The sequence below is a fragment of the Mandrillus leucophaeus genome, unplaced genomic scaffold (assembly GCF_000951045.1).
Source record: "Mandrillus leucophaeus isolate KB7577 unplaced genomic scaffold, Mleu.le_1.0 Scaffold161, whole genome shotgun sequence".
NCBI lineage: Eukaryota > Metazoa > Chordata > Mammalia > Primates > Cercopithecidae > Mandrillus > Mandrillus leucophaeus.
Window position 1 is genome coordinate 895613 of NW_012101599.1, and position 17618 is coordinate 913230.

The 17618-nt window shown below is 43.4% G+C and overlaps 1 protein-coding gene across 3 annotated transcripts in view; it reads left to right on the forward strand.

The window, feature by feature from the left end:
- HSD17B3 (hydroxysteroid (17-beta) dehydrogenase 3) overlaps positions 1 to 4317 on the forward strand; it is a 67605-nt gene extending 63288 nt beyond the window's left edge. For all 3 annotated transcript variants that reach the window (XM_011976004.1, XM_011976006.1, XM_011976005.1), the window contains one exon: positions 4055 to 4317. In XM_011976004.1, the coding sequence (XP_011831394.1) occupies positions 4055 to 4165 (111 nt within the window). In that variant the 3' untranslated portion in view covers positions 4166 to 4317. The remainder of the gene's footprint in view (positions 1 to 4054) is intronic.
- The last annotated feature ends 13301 nt before the right edge of the window (positions 4318 to 17618 follow it).

Genomic DNA, 17618 nt, shown 5'->3' on the forward strand with positions numbered 1-17618 from the left:
TTCACCGTATTGGCCAGGATGGTCTCGATCTCCTGACCTCGTGATCCGTCTGCCCCGGCCTCCCAAAGTGCTGGGATTACAGGCGTGAGCCACCGCGCCCGGCTAGATATTGAACTTTCTTACATGATTACTTAATATTTTTGTGTAGAACCTCAACAATGTGCAGAATCACCAGTGTGACTCACACGACAAAGCAGACACACAGAGCGAATATAAGGTCTTTACTTTGTCTATTGCTGATCTCGTCTTTTTCCAGATCACTACTTGCTGCAGGAAATTTCATCAAACGTCCAATGAGTCTAAACTGAGTTTGATCTCGTCATCTGAACTGGCCATTTAGGAAATGTACTCTCAGTCTGTTATTTAGGGAGAAGTGTTCAGTCTTCCCTGGACCCTCCCTTCTTCCTGCCCCTCCCACTTAGGTGGCGCTGGGAGAGGATGCCTTGTGGTCCCTGACAGTCCTTCCGTTGTGTGGGCTGGTGTCCTGGGTGGCTGTTCACCTTGCTGAAGTTTATGTCTGTGGAGGATGAGGGAGATGAACCTTTCTGTCCTTTTCACTTGGCCAGTGGATGCCCTGACGAGGCCTCCCCAGCTACTGAGGGCAGCAGACTGCTGCACCTGCCACATCCCCCTCCAGCTACAGGTACAAGGTCCATCTGTAGCTTGGATCCATACAGACCTCTGGCTCTTCTTATCTCTACATCAGCACCAACGTGGACCTGAGGGAAGCTGGGAAAACCAAATCTCAGCACCTATCTCCCCATGCTGAGATAATTTCCTGTGGTTACACTCCAGAGGAGTGGGGGCAATGGCCCCTTCTTTGCCCTCCGTGCCACCCTTACTCATGAATCACTTCTCCATCCTTCATGCGCCAGGCCTTATCCTTCAGCCCCCAGCCCTGGCCCGGAGCTCACATCGAACAGAGGACACACTTCTGACCATGCCTTTCTCTTTCTCTCCTCCCACTTCCCACTCTCTCCAGGGAAGAAAAACTATATATATATATATTTTAAATGGAGTCTCGCTGTTGCCCAGGCTGGGCAGTGGTGCAATCTTGGCTCACTGCAGCCTCTGACTCCCAGATTCCAGCAATTCTCCTGCCTCAGCCTCCTGAGTAGCTAGGATTACAGGTGTGCACCGCCACACCTGGCTAAATTTTGGATTTTTAGTAGAGACAGGGTTTCACCACGTTGGCCAGGCTGGTCTCCAACTCCTGAACTCAGGTGATCTGCCTGCCTCGACGTCCCAAAGTGCTGGGATTATAGGCCTGAGCCACCACGCCCGGCCAAAACTATATATTTCTTGTGCACTTTCTTGGTGTCACAGCTTAGCCCTCTCCAGTGGGGATGGCGTCCCTTCCATCTTCAGAAGCACGCTGTGACCTTAGTCTTCCAGGATGCTGATGGCTTAAACAGAACTCATCAGCATCTGAAAAATGTTTCCTTGTAGGAAAAGAAACATTTTATTTTTATAGAAATAGAATAAAATTTTATCTTGACACAGGGTCAAAGTTGAATATTTTATTTAATTTTGACATAGCCAGGTTGCCCAGGCTGGAGTGCAGTGCAGGATCGCAACTCACTGCAGCCTCTTCGAACTCCTGGGCTCAAGGGATCCTCCCACCTCAGCCTCTGCCGAAGCTGGGACTATAGGCACATGCCACTACATCCAGCTAATATTTAAACTGTTTTTATAGAGGCTGGGGCTCGCGTTGTTGCCCAGACTGGTCTTGAACTTCTGGGCTCTAGCGATCCTCCTGCTTTGGCCTCCCAGAGGGCTAGGATTACAGGTGTGAGCCAGCATGCCTGGCCGGAGTATTTTCTTGACCTTTCCTTCAAACAGTTGCCAAGAACAGACCAGGAAAAGGAGTTTTCGTGCCTGGTGAAGCAGGAGAGAAAATAAATGAAAATACATTAATCATTAAAGCCAATTTCGAGTTTGCCAGGATTTAGAAAGATCATTGTATCTAAACAGAGAAGCAATCATGTAGAATCAAATGGTAAATAAGTGACCCTTTTATTACCAAGAGGCCAGGCAAAGATAGCATGCCCTCCACCCGAAGGGAACATAGGGCTGGGACGGAGGCAGGGATGGAGCCCCCACCTACAGAGACCCTGTCGCGCTTGGAGGCTTCATGCACGCTGCCTCGCTTAGTTGTACTAGTAATCTTGGGAGATAGGTCTTAGAGCCGCCCTTTTACAACGGAGGAAGACAAAGCTCAGAGCGCCAACAGCTGGCCCGTGACCACCCAGCTGGTAATGGTGAAGCTAGAATTTCAGTCCACTTTTATCTGCGGCCACAGCCTTTTCTGGCTCTTACATGGCCCTTCCAGGATGGGAGGGGGTAGACAAAGATGGAGATGGAAGAGGGACTCTTTTAGGACTTTTTCAAGGGGGCCGGAATTTTAATTTATGTTGCTTATTTTCTTTATGGCTGACCTCACTATGCCAAAACATTTTGTTCAGGACAGAGCTACTGAAAGGGCTTGATGTTGCTGTGAGATAAGAAAGCTCGGAGAGAAAAATGAAGTCCTTGAGGAAGAAGCTGTGTTGATTCAGCGACGTGGCTAGTGGGAGGAGAGGTCAGCTTTGGCTCCCAGAAGCTGTCATTAGTCCCTTGTCTTCGAATATCTCAGAGGAATGCAGAGATCTGAGGATCTGAGCTGGCTGACGAAACATGAATAACTCCCCCCAAAGCTCAAGTTTTCCTCTGGTTGGAATCCCATTGTTCTGTAGGGAGTAGGTAGATTGAGGCATGCTGGATTAATAAAGTCATGCTGTGAACAAAATGATTGCTTCCGGGATCCTGGACCCCAGAACTGTGGAAGACACAGTTGCAGTTTGGTGGCAAGGAATCTTTCAAGGCCTGTACCTTGAAAGAATCTTTCTACAGCCTGAAATGCATTGAGCTGAAGGCTTCCTCCTCTTTGAAAAGCAAGTGCTGCATGTCGATAACCCACACCTTTCTGTGACTGACTTCCATTCATCCAGGCTTCACGTATTTGTCTGGTGCCCACTATGCCTTGGAGTTGTGCCAAATGATGGAAAGCATTTCTGATTCTTTCCTGGATCCTCACATTTATTTATTATTTATTTATTTATTTATGACAGACTCTCGCTCTGTCACCCAGGCTGGAGTGCAATGGTACAATCTCAGCTCAATGCAACCTCTAACTCCTGGGTTCAAGCGATTCTCTTGCCTCAGCCTCCTAAGTAGCTGAGACTACAGGCATGCTTCACCATGTCTGGCTAATTTTTATATTTTTAGTAGAGACAGGGTTTTACCATGTTGGCCAGACTGGTCTCGAACTCCTGACCTCAAGTGATCCACCTGCCTTGGCCTCCCAAAGTGCTGAGATTGCAGGTGTGAGTCACTGCGCCTGGCCCAGGATCCTCATTTTAACAGAAGCTTGGTAGAAAGGACTTGAAGACAAGGGGGGACATACTTACTAAGAGAAAGAGTAAGTCAGGAGGTGGTTAACACAGAGTTTTCTTCATTTAGAATTTCCAGGCCAGGCACGGTGGCTCACACCTGTAATCCCAGCACTCTGGGAGGCCAAAGCAGGAGGATCACTTAAGCCCAGGAGTTTGAGCACAGCCTGGGCAACATAGTGAGACCCTGTCTCTGAAAAAAAAAAAAAAAAAAGAAAAAATTAGCCAGGCATGGTGACACACTCTTATGGTGCCAGCTACTCAAGAGGCTGAGGTGGGAGGATCCCTTGAGCCCAGGAGGCTGAGGCTGCAGTAAGTCGTGATCATGCCACTGCACTCCAGTCTGGGCAACAGAGCAAGACCTTGTCTCAAAGAAAAAAAATTCCTTAGGGCTGATCCTACTAGGTCGTCCAAAGGAGTTTGAAAGGACTGGCTCCTTTGGTGTCTGAGAAAACCTTGTGTGCTGAGAAAGTGTCACGAGACCCTTAAACTTTATTGATGACATAAAAAGTTCTGGGGCTCCACTTTAGTAGTCAGAAACAAATGTTTTTAAAGACCACAAAGATGAACTGAGGTACTTGTCATTCCTTCCTCTCCAACACTGACGCTTCTCTCTGTTTAAGGCGGGCTTTCTGAGCCTGATCCCGGCCTGGGCCTTCTACAGTGGCGCCTTCCAAAGGCTGCTCCTGACACACTATGTCGCGTACCTGAAGCTCAACACCAAGGTCAGGTAGCCGGGCGGCGAGGAGTCCAGCACAGCCTTCTCCTCACCAGTCCCATGCTGACTGAAGAGGACCAGAGGAGCAGACAGCACTTCAATCTAGTCCGCCGAAGATGGAGGGGCTGGGGTCACACAGGCTTAGAATACACATTTTTTGCCACTTTACTTGAGTCGGAAGATCTTTGGGAAAGTTGCGGTGCCCGTCCGTGCTGTCGTCCGGAAGTGCTCACCTGTTCTCAAACAGGGTTCCTGAAAGACCCAGGAAATTGGTGTGAACCAAAAAGTGTCTGAGACAGATCTCAATCATTTAGAAAGTTTACTTTGCCAAGGTTGAGGATGTGTACCTGGGAGGCAGGTTGGTGCCTTTCTCCAATGATGATTTTGAAGGCTTCAATATTTAAAGGGAGAATATTGGGGAAAGAAGAAGAACCTTTGGAAAGGTGTGGGGAGATAAGAGACAAGCGGTTGCATTCTTTGGCGTCTTTGATCAGCCTTTCACCAAATACACAATTCACTTGTGGGAGGGGGTAGAGGATAAATCACTTATGCTTTGTGTAGCTCAGTGACTACTTTCTTACATCAGAGGAAGCAATCAGATATGCACTTGTCTCAGGTGAGCAGAGGGATGACTTTGAGTTCTGTCCTTTGTCTCCATCCTGTGAAGATAAGTGATCAATTTGCATTGTCAGGATAAAATTCAACAGATCCATTTTAGGGTAAAGATCTTGGGACACACAAGGAAATTTCCTAGTGGGCAAATTGCGAGGGAGGTCTGTAGTTTTTTTCTTTGTAGTCATCTTATTTAGAACTTAAATGGGAGGCAGGTTTGCCTGACGCAGCTCCCAGCTTGACTTGTCCCATTGGCTTAAGGATTTTGGGGTCCCAAGATTTTTTACCTTTCACACTGAACAGAGGAAGACGTCAGGCAACAGTTATATCAGGCCAGTTTCTGGTCTCCTCCCAACCCATATCAATGAATGCAACACCAGCTTTATCTAATTATTTATGTTTGGGGTTCTATGTAAGACTGTTGGTAAAAACAAAACATAGAATAAGATACTCAAAATGTTTAAAAACCCTTGCTCTAAGGCAGGAGTTGGTAACTAGAAATGAGGTTTCTGAAGGTCTCCAACTCTTGGGGTGCTGGGGACACATGGAGTGATGTGTCCAGTCCTAGGTCTAGAATTATCTGAAGGACGGTACCCTTACATGTCCGGAGATTGAGGGAGTTGTTGGCGGGGACCCCAGCTGGGGCTGTCACACGAAGCCCCTATGCAGGGCCTCTCTGAGTGGCTGCTTGGTCTTCCTCACAGCTAGGTGGCTGCCTTCCAAGAATGAGCGTCCCAAAGAAGATTGGGAGGAAGCTGCACTGTCCTGTATGACCTAACCCCGGAAGTCATGTGACTGTCCTGTATGACTTAACCCCGGAAGTCATGTGGCATTGTGCCCAAGCCCTCCCAGATTCAATGGGAGAAGATGCAAAACCTGCCATGGGAAGAGTGTCAGATGGAATGGTGGATATTGTCATGCCCATCTTTAGAAAATATGTTCTCCATTCGTTAATCTTAGTATCTAAGTGTTTGTCCTAGCATCTACCTATTATGATGAATTACTTGGCCTTTCCACTGGCACCAGAGCAACTTATAAAAGTGTAGACATTGTGTTTCTAGAACCTTCCAATCAAACCCTGGTGAATTGGCCTTTCAGGAACAACTTCTACAACCAGCAACTTAGGTGAGAACAGAGACACACGTCAGCTTAAATGGCCTGGGGCAGATACTTAGAGATAAGTTTTAGCTGTGTGATACAGGGGTTTCTAGTGTATTAATTCTAGCTTGATTTCCACGGTTGTCCAACAAGCTTCTTGAGGGTCCTTAAAGTAAGAGAGAATTTCCTAACAGTAAAGGCCCCAAGACATTGAACTGATTTCTTATGAAACGAGGGCAGAAAAATTCCATATTTTAAGATCTTTATCCTTATCATCATTAGTAGTAGATAATAGCTGCCATTCGTTGAACACTAATTGTAGTCCGGGACTATGTAAAGCTTCATAACAACTGAGGTAGATACTATTAGTATTGCCTTCATTTTACAGATGAGGAAACTGAGGCACAGAAAACTTACCCATGTGTGTGGGTTCACTTGACCAGTGAGTGGCAGAGCTGGAGTTTCTCGCACACCTCGGCTAAAGCAGAACAGTAGAGCCCTACGTCTGGGCTCAGTTTATTTAATCGAAATTAATGGCAAGGGGTGAACGCCCGTGCCCTCCACTTTGTATATTTCACTCTCACTTGTTGTGGAGGCAACAGGAGGGGAGCCGGGCTTCTGCAGCCAGGCCCATATGTCTGGATTTCAACACTGACCACTTTGCAAATTTACTGTCCTCTGGGAATCATTCAGGAACAGGGAGGCCTGCCAAGTTTCACTGACCTTTTGTTTCTGCGGAAGAGTCCTGGGCTCTGGTTTCTCGCCTGATTCTCTTATCTGTGGAGGGCTCGGGACCCCAGGGGCCAGCCGCAGACGCCGGCCGTTTGGATAGACGTGTTCCCTCCGCGTCCTTGCAGCCGTCCATCTGCGCTACCTCCCGGGAAGCCGAAGGCCGCAGCGGCCCTTTCGGGTGGCACCGGGAGCAGGAAAACCAGGTGCATTGGCAGCTGGTGCTCGGGCGGCTCCCTGGGGTGGCATCCCTGTCTTGCTCTTGTGGATGGGAACCAGGGCACCCCGCTTCAGAGACTGTAAGCCCGGGCTTACCAGAGAGAGCCGAAGACTCCAGGGCCCATTTCAATCAGTTTCTTGTCCCTCTCCTGCCAACAGGGATGATTGTCCCCGCTGCGGCTCATCCACTGTGCGGGGCTCCGCGGGCCTGACTCGCTACCGCCCTCTGACGTCCTGGGAGAGAAGCTGTCGGGTCTCTCCTGCCTCACCTGGAAGAAATGTTAGAACAGAGGCTAATCCGGGCAAAGAAATCTCTCCATTTTTTGAGCTCTTTTGTGTGTGTGCGCAAGGGGCAGGGTCGTTAAGAAAGAAGGAAAAGGAGGCGAGAGGAGGAAAGGACCAGTTTCAGTTTCACAGGCTCTGGCAAGGTGACCGAGAGAGCGCCAAGCCCCTTAGCGCCTTTGGGCTCTGGTTCCCTCATCAGGAAAATGAGAAGGTTTTATACCTGATTTATCCTTTTTTATTCAGCTCTTGTAGTCTATAAATCTCCAGTAAGTTGTGGAAATAAACTGTCTTTTAAAAATCTTTAAAAAACAATTTTCCTAATTAGATATACAGGGTAGAAAATATAAAAACTACAGAGAAAAGATCAGAAAATAAAAATCCCAGCGTTATCCCACCATCCAGAGTGAACCACTCTTCACTGGTTGTGAATCTCCTCCTATAATTTTCACGTGTGTGTTTGTGTGCGTGTGTGTTTTGTGTGTGTGTGTGTGTTTTGTGTGTGTGTGTGTTTGTGTGTGTGTGTGTGTGTGTGTGTTTTGTGTGTGTGTGTTTGTGTGTGTGTTTGTGTGTGTGTTGTGTGTGTGTGTTTGTGTGTGTGTGTGTTTGTGTGTGTGTGTTTGTGTGCGTGTGTGTTTTGTGTGTGTGTGTGTTTGTGTGCGTGTGTGTTTTGTGTGTGTTCTTGTGAGTCTAAGAGTAGATTTTACATTCTGCCTTTCCTCTTAAGATTAAAGCATATTTCCTCGTGGTAGTAGCTATTCCAAAGATGATTTATAATGTTTGCTTAATATTTGTTCATAGTACTGAACATAATTTATCTTACCACCCCTTTTTTATGTACATTTAGGTGTTTTCTGATTTTAAAAATCTTATAGGCTAGGCACAGTGGCTCACACCTGTAATCTCATCACTTTAGGAGGCCAAGGCAGGATAATTGCTTGGGCCCAGGAATTTGAGAACAGCCTGAGACATAGTGAGACCCCTTCTCTACAAAAAATAAAACTATTAGCCAGGTGTAGTGGTGCACACCCGTGGTCCCAGCCATCTGGGAGGCTCAGGCAAGAGGATCTCTTGAGCCCAGGAGATGGAGGCTGCATGAGCTGAGATCATGTCACACAGTCTGGGCAACAGAGTGAGACCCTGTCTCAAAAAACAAACAAACAGACAAACAAACACCCCCACAAAACCTTATAACAACATCCGTCCTTGTATGTGCATTTTCTTGTTGTGATGTTTCAACTTCTTTTTATACTTTAATTCACATACCATATGGGTTACCCATTTAAAGTATACAATTCGGTTGTTTTTAGTATAGTCACGGAGTTGTATAACCATAACCATCATCAACTTTAGAAGAAGTTTAGAATATTTTCATCACCCACATGGAAACCTAATACCCATTAGCGGTCACTCCCCATTCCATACCCGAACCCCACAGCCTTAGGTAACCATTGACGTATTTTCTCTCTCCATTGACTTGCTTATTCTGGACTTTTTAATTGACTGATTGATTGATTGATTGATTGAGATGGAGTCTCACTCTGTCACCCAGGCTGGAGGGCAATGGTGCAATCTCAGCTCACTGCAACCTCCACCTCCTGGGTTCGAGCGATACTCCTGCCTCAGCCTCCCAAGTAGCTGGGATTACAGGAGTGTGTCACCACACCCAGCCAATCTTTTTGTATTTTTAGCAGGGACAGGGTTTCACCATGTTGGCCAGGCTGTTCTTGAGCCCCTGACCTCAGGTGATCTGCCTGGCTCAGCCTCCCCAAGTGCTGGGATTACAGGTGTGAGCTACCAGGCCTGGCTGTATTCTGGACTTTTAATGCAATAAATATAACATGTGGATTTCTGTTTTTGGGTTTTTCCACTTAACACCATGTTTTCAACGTTCGTCTATGTCATAGCATGTATTAGTACTTCAGTCCTTTTTTATTGCTGAATAATATTCTATTGTATGAAGAGACCACATTTTATTTCTTAGTGCATCGGTTGATGGACATTTAGATGGTTTCCACTTTTTGGTTATTGTAAAGAATGCTGCCGTGAACACTTGTGTACAAGTTTTTGTGCAGGTATATGTTTTCATTTCTCTTGCTTATTTACCTGGGAGTAGAATCGCTGGGTCATGTGGTCACTCTGTGTTTAACCTTTTGAGGAAAAGCCTCACTGTTCCAAAGTGGCTGACCGTTTTACGTTACCACCAGCAGAGGGTGGCGGTTCCAATTTCTCTATATCCTCACCAGTACTTGTTATTTTTCTGTCTTTCTGGTGATAACTATACTAGTGGGTATAGGAAGTGGTATCTCGTTATGGTTTTCATTTTCATTTCCCTGACAGCTAACGATTTGAGCATCTTTCATGGGTTTATTGGCCGTTTGTATGTATTCTTTGGAGAAATGTATACTGAGATGCTTCATTCATTTTTAAAATGAGGTTGTTCGTCTTTTCATTATTGCTGCGTGTGCATTACCAATTATTTCCTCAGAGTAGGATTCCTGGATAAAAAGTTTAATTTTTTTACTTATTTTTTTTTTGAGACAGAATCTCACTGTTGTTGCCTGAGGTGGAGTGCAATGGCGCAATCTGGGCTCACTGCAACCTCCGCCTCCTGGGTTCCAGCAATTTTTCTGCCTCAGCCTCCTGAGTAGCTGGGACTACAGGCGCCCGCCACCATGCCCGGCTAATTTTTGGATTTTTAGTAGAGACAGGGTTTCACCATGTTGGCCAGGCTAGTCTCAAACTCCTGACCTCAGGTTATCCACCCACCTCGGCCTCCCAAAGTGCTGGGATTACAGACATCAGCCACCGCGCCTGGCCAAAAAGTCTAAATATTTTTGAGTCTCCTTATATCTATTACCAAGTGATTTCTAGAAAAGTTGTATGAATATACACCTCCATCTTAGCAGTGGTTCTCAACTGGGGAACAATTTTGTCCCCCAGAAGACATTTTGCATTTTTTGCAAAAACATCTGGCAACGTTTTTGGTTGTCACAACTCAGGGAAGGAGAATCTCCTGGCATCTCTCACTGATAGAGGCCAGCGATGCTTCTGAACATCCGACAGGGCACAGCACTGCCCCTACCCCCAACCGACACAGAATTATCTGGATCCAGATGTCAGTATTGCCAACGTGGAGAAACTTGACCTGCAGTTAATGGGGGTGCCCACCTCAATATTCCGTTGTTTTCATCCAATCTTTCTTTTAGAATTATGTTAAATCCTACCTGGCCAGTGATTATCATTATACTATTGAATTATTCTCCTTTGGACCAGCATGTCTTCTCTCACTAAAAGCTGGAGTGTGAGATATTCAACTCACTCCCACAAGTATCTGTTAAAGCCCACTGTGGGTTATTTACTGCTAGAAACAGAGCAGGGTGCAGAAAATCAACAAGACAGTAACTCGAGGGCTGTAATCATAGTGATGAGTTATTACTATCTTCAATAGCTAATATATGTTATACACATGTGCACGTCCACTCATCACTGCACACCATGAAGTAAGTATTGTATTCGTTAGATTTGAGTTCAGTTGTGGACTTACAGTTGTATAGTAGAAACTTCAACAGTGGCTTATAAAATGAGAATGTTTATTTCTTTTTGCATAAAAATCCATCAGTAGGGAGTCCAAGGCAGGAATGCAGCTCCGCTCCAGGAAGGTTTTAGGGCCCCTGCCTACTTACCACCACTCTGTTCCTGTGGTGTCCAAGATAGTGGTGGCTGCATCTCCAGTCAGCACAGCCACATTCAAGACAACAAGATGTAAGAAAAAAAGGATGATGAAAGAGAAGCAAAGAGTGTATGCCTGTTTTATTTTAAAGAAGATTCCTAGAAGCTGTCACATGATGTACTCTTATTTCTCACAGGGAGAGTTCAGTTGCACACCCACACCTAGCTGCAAGGGAGGCTGACATTCTGTAAGACTGTACACACATCTCAATACTTTGATTACTGGGAAAAAGGGATAACAGATAAAGGGGGAAGCAACAGCAGCCTCCGCACAACTTTTTCCTGGCCCTCAGAGGTAAGGACATGGAAGCTCAGGGACATTAAATTGCCTTCAGTTACATAGATTAAAAATGCTAGACCTGAGACTTGACCCCAGCTCTGTCTAAAAACAAAGTTCATATTTGTTTGTTCTCCTGCTCTGTCACCTCACCTTTCGCTTAATATTTTAATGAACTACCAATACATCAGTTGCACAACATGGCAGATACCATTTAAGTGTTAGAATATATGGCATAGAGTCCTGGCTCACTGGTGCCAACCCTTTGCCAAAGCTCAGGAGAGAGCACAGGGGAATCTGTGCAGCAGAGGCCCTCACTGGGGCAGGGAGTTTATCAGTTCATCAAAAAAGTTGGTCACAACTGAGAATCATAGGCAATAACACATTCCTTAAACATTTTATCTTTAAAAATTACTGTGGAAAATTCCAAACATACACAAAATAATCAGTGTAGTATAATGTGTCCCATGTACTCATCACCCAGCATCAGCAATTATCATCATTTTACCATTCTTGTTTCGTTTCTAACTCCATCTTCTCCCCATTCCCCACTGGAGCTTTTAAATTCTGTTTTTTAGGTAAAGTGTATGTACATTCAAATATGCAAATCTTAGCTGTACAATTTTGGCAAATAGGCACAGAGGTGGGATTTGATTACCTTGGAAATTTCTAGAGTTCTCCCATGATAGATTAGTTTTGCCTGTTACGGACTTTTATATAGATGAATTCATACAGGATGGGTTCTTTTGGGTCTGGCTTCTTTTACTTGGTGTCATGTCCATGAAATTTACCCATGTTGTTGTTGCATTTACTCCTTTTTATTGTTGATTATTATTTCAGTAGGAATATATCACAGTTTTGTTGACCTGTTCTCCTCTTGAAGGACATTTGGTTTTACAGCTTGGGTTTTTATGAATAATGCTGCTATGAACGTTTTTGCTTAAGTATTTTTGTGGACATATGTTTTCATTTCTCTTAGGTTTATACCCACCAGTGGATTTGCTGGGTCAAAGGGTTGGTACATTAAACGTTTTATTTTAACTTAAAACATATAAAAATATATTCCTTTGCCAATCTTTAGATGTAGGGCCAAGTCCTTTCCTTTAAATGTGGGGCCACTGATTGGAATTGCAGCTTGTCTTTCTTACATAAATCACACTCATCTAATGCATCACCTACAATATGTAGTTTGGATTTCCTTAAAGGGGACTGAGAACTTAATGACATTTGAAAGAGATCTGAATGCAGAATTGTTTTGGATTTGCAAAATCACCCCAACAATATTTTATAGATATTATGTTGATACCTACCTCTACAATAATAACTTTTATTTTCATTGAGTTTTCATAATAATGGTAACTCTCTTTTCTTTTTTTCTTTTTCTTTCTTTTTTCTTTTTTTTGAGATGGAGTCTCACTTGTTGCCCAGGCTGGAGAGCAGTGGCACGATCTCAGCTCACTACAAGCTCCGCATCTTGAGTTCACGCCATTCTCCCGCCTCAGCCTCCTGAGTAGCTGGGACTACAGGCGTCTGCCACCACGCCCGGCTAATTTTTGTATTTTCAGTAGAGACGGAGTTTCACCATATTGGCCAGGCTGGTCTTGAACTCTTGACCTCATGATCTGCCCGCCTCGGCCTCCCAAAGTGCTGGGATTACAGGGATGCGCCACCGCGTCCGGCCAGTAACTCTCTTTTCATGCCAAGGCTTTATTGGCTTATATATTTTTAATTCAATTGTGTAATTTTTGTAATAAATGCAGCTCACATTAACAGATTTGGAAACAACACATGTCTCTTCATAAGCATACAATTGAACTGGAAGGAAGAAAGGAAATCGAACATGACAGAGAGTGGCTTCATTCTTGTTAGTAGATGTTAGTAAGCATGTTCACTGATTTGCAGTCAATATGTTTTGCAATAGGAACAAAGAGTACCAGTTTGTTCTTGTTACTATTGCTGGATAATAAATTGTTCCCAAATTTTGCAGCTTAAAGCAATCATTTTATTAGGCTAATGAATTTGGCAGGTTATTAATTCGGATAGAGAATGGTGGAAAAGACTTGCATCTGCTTCAAGATGTGGAACCTCAATTGGGAAGGCTAGGTGAATGGGAGTGACAATGGTTGGGGACTAGAATCATCTGGATGTCTCTTTATTCACACATCTGGCAATTGATGTGAACTATTGGCTGGGGCCTCAGCTGGGGCTCCCAACTGAAGCCTCTCCATGTGGCTTGGGCTTCCTTGCAGCATAGATATCTTCTTACATGACAACACAGGGCTTCAACAGTGAATGTCCCAGTAAATTTGTAGAATCTGCAGTGTTGTCTTTTCTGACTTAGCGCAGAGTTACTTTTATTGGTTATGAATAGATGATAATGAATATCTTTTCATGAGCATTCTTTTTTGCCACCCATGTATATTCTTTGATGAATTGTCTGTTCAAGTTTTTTGACCATTTTTAAATTGAATTTTTAATTTTCTTAGTGTGGAGTTTAGAGAGTTCTCTATGTATTTTGGATGATGTAAGTCCTTTGTCAGATACGATATTGAAAATTTTTTCCCATCTGTGGCTTTTCCTTTCATGCTCTTATCAGTCTTGAGAGTATATGTTTTTAATTTGATGAAATTCAATTGATCAATATTTTCTTTTATGGATTATATGTTTGGTGTCATATCTATAAATTCTGTGCCTAACCCTAGGTCACAAATAATTTCTCCTATGTTTTTCTTTAAAAGTCTTCTTCTTCTTCTTTTTTTGTTGTTGTTTTGTTTGTTTTTAGAGACAGGGCCTCACTCTGTCATCCAGGCTGGAGTGCAGTGGCATGATCATAGGTCACTACAGACTTGAACTCCTGGGCTCAGGCAATCCTCCTACCTCAGCTTCCCAAGTAGCTGAGACTACAGGCATGTGCAACCATTTCTGGCTAATTAAAAATTTTTTTTTCTTTTGTAGAGACAGGGTCTTGCTATATTGCCCAGGCTGGTTTCAAACTCCTGGTCTCAAGCAATCCTCCTGCCTCAGCCTCCTAAAGTACTGGGATTAAAGACATGTGCTGCTGAGGTTGGCCTTCTCTAAGTGTTTTATAGTTTTATATTTTACACATAGATCTATGATCCATTTTTAGTTTTTTGACTAATATGTGAAGTTTAGGTTGAAGTTCATGTCCAAGTATTCAAACACCATTTGTTGAAATGACTATCCCTTTCCAATTGAGTTGTTATTGCATCTTTGTTAAAAGTCAGGTGGCCATCCTTGTGTGGGTCTATTTCAGAACCCTCTATTTTGTCATTGATTTATGTCTCTATGACTTTGTCAATACCACATTATCTTAATTATTGTAGTACAGTAAGTCTTAAAATCAGGTAATACAATTCCTCTCACTTTATTCTCTTTTAAAACTGTTTTAGTGATTTGGTTACTTTGTTTTTCCATCTAAATTTTAGATTTAGTTTGTCCATATTTCTCAAAAACCCTGCTAGGATTTTAATAAGAATTATATTAAACCTGCAAATCAATTTGAGAATTGACACCTTTGCTATATTGACATCTTTACTATACCGAGTCTTAGCAATCCATGAACGTGGTATGCCTCTCCACTGATTTACATCTTAATTGATTTCTTTCAGGTTTTGTAGTTTTTAGCATACAGATCCTGTACATGTTTTGTCAGATATATACTCAACTCTATCTTCTGTCCTTCTTTCCTTTCTTTTCCCAGCAATGATAAGCAGTATTGTGTTTTAAATTTCAGTTTCCAGTTGTCCACTGGTAGTTTATAGAAATATATTGATTTTTGCATGCTGACCTTGTATCTTGTGGCTTTGCTAAATCCATTTATTAGTTCTAAGAGATTTCTTTGGTAGATTTCTTGGACTATTTTACATAGACAGTCATGTCATCTGAAAATAAGGACAGGCCCCATTCCCCCTTTCCAATCTTCATGCCTTTTTATTTCTTGCCTTATTGCACTGGCTAGGACTTCTAGTCCTATGTTGAATAGGAATGGTGAAAACAGAAATTCTTGCCTAGTTTCTAAGCTTAGGGGAAAGCATTCAGCCTTTACCATTAATTTTAATGGTAGTTATAGGTACATAACATTACTTTTAATGACTGCTTAATACTCTGAAATATTTAGTCATTGTTCTTTTGGGCATTTAGGTTGTTTCCTATTTTTTGCTATTATAAGCAATGTTTCAATAAATGTCCATACAGAAAAATCTTTATGCACATCATAATTACACACCCTCCAAATGCCCACACTCTCTGTTTTCCCCTTTTTACTAAGGATGAAGGATCTCATTCAAGGCCTATGGTCCTCTGGTTTCTATCCCATATTACCTGTAACTATCTCCTCTCCTTTCCTCACCATCAGTTTCTCTCCAACTCCTGGATCATTTGCATGAGCATCCAAACAAGCTCTAGCGTATACTATGAAACAAATATTCCTTCCTTGTTTCCACATCATCTTGCAGCTGCTGCCTCCTCTGTGTTTCTCTTTATGAAACTTCTTGAGTTTTTCTTTGTCACAGTCTCTACTTCCTCACTTCGCATTCTCTCCTCAACTCACGAAAATTGGCCTTTGTTCTCACCTCTCCATGGAGAATATGCTTGTCAAAGTCAGCAATGACCTTATGTTGCCAATTCAATGGTCATTTCTTTGTTCTTATTTTAGTTGTCACTGACTCTTCTTGGGACACTTTCTTCATGTTACTTCATGACATCACACTCTCATTTCCTTGTAACTCACTGGCTGCTCCAGAACATAGCTACTGATTTATCCTCCCACCAGTCATGGCATCAAGATCGTGCTAGATTAGTAAAATGAACTTAGAAATTTTAAAATTTGTTTCTATCCTATAGAACAGTTTAAATAGCAGAAGTATTTTCAGTTCCTTGGAGATTTAACATAACTCATCTCTAAACTGCCTGGGTCAGCATATTTTTTAAGAGGGATTCTTAATGTAATCAGCTTATTTCACTGCTATTGACACTTGAGATTTTGTTTGTTTTACCCAATTTTTCCTTGCTTGTTGGATAGTGATTTAAAACATGGACTATTGGCTTAGAAGTTTTTTTATGTTGAATGGTCCTTTTCTTTCCATTCTAGTTTGTTCTATTTAGTTAGGCCTAGAGAATTATGTTGTTAAGGAGAATGAGGATGTTTGCAATGTTCATCAATGACTGTCTCACACAGGCTTTGGGATTAAGGGAAATAAAAGGAAGTCTGAAGCAACTTAGCCTTTTAGCAACAAAACTGCCCTCAATTACCAAGGAAAATCAGCCCTGAATCCAAGCACTAGTTTTAAAACTCTTGAAGCTGCAAACCTCTTTGGATAAACCACGCATAATCGACCTTTTCTTCTTCCTTAAAAAATATATAAATGTATAGGGACAAACACGAATTTGAGCCCAAACCATGATCCAAACCATGGATGTTGAACTTGTAGAGTTCTGGGGAAAATGAGACAACTGTTTGGGAACCACTCAAGAGGAAGAATTTACCAGGATGGCTTTGAAGAGTCATTGTTGGGAGAATTTCCCAGTGTGGTCAATTGGGAGGAACCGCCATAGACTTCTGCTGACACTCCACCCTCCTGGCAGAACTAGGGAAGAACGGGCTTGCCGTTTACACTCATGACCCAGTTCACTGGTTGCTGTCTTCCGGGGACTTCCTTGCCTACTCTCAACCCCATTCGTCCACATTTGCTGCTGGCTGTGGATGCAGGAATAGCCAAGGGAGAGGGAGATGCTACACTAAGGGTGTCGGTGCTGTAGGAGGCTAGTCCCAAAGGGGTCATTGTGCTAAGTTTACAGATGAGAAAATTGAGGCTCAGGTAAGTTAAAAGACTGCTTGAATTTTACCCTGAGTTAGAACCAAGTCCAGAATCATTACAACATGGGTCTTGAATCTGAAGATGCTTTACTGACTACCTCCCAAAAGAGAAATTTGCATGCGTGGCAGTTTTCAGGAGCTGGGGATTGGGGGCTCTGGGGATGTGTATAATCCAGGCACTACTTCCCCTAGTGGCCAATGGGAGCATTTTCAGCAAGAGTAAACCATTTTGGCTGGGGTCCCAAAATTAGGGAGATGAGGAAGATGCGGGGCACTAACCAATGTGCCATGAGTAGTGGTGGGCGTGTTAGTCACTGACCAAGGCATAAGGGGAAATAAATTTATGGCTTCGAATTTCTATTTAAGAATGTTTTAGGGATTGTCTTCTGGGGGGAGGGGCTGGATGTGCCATTTTATTTAGATGGTGTGTTTCCTGGGGTGGCTGAGGGTATGGGAAAATGGGATTTTTGAGGGTCTGACTTTCCCCAAGTGTACCCTAGTGGTTCCATTGCTTGGTGTTGATTGTTGGGGTGCAGAGCAATTGATTGTCCCTAAACATTTTGGAGGCTGCATGGGTGTGGAGGACAGTGCTGTCTGTGGACTTTGGGCTGCCCACTTCTCTGCTTTGGTCTTTAAACCATTGAGTTTCAAACAGGACCATGCCCTAGAATCATTAGGATAAGT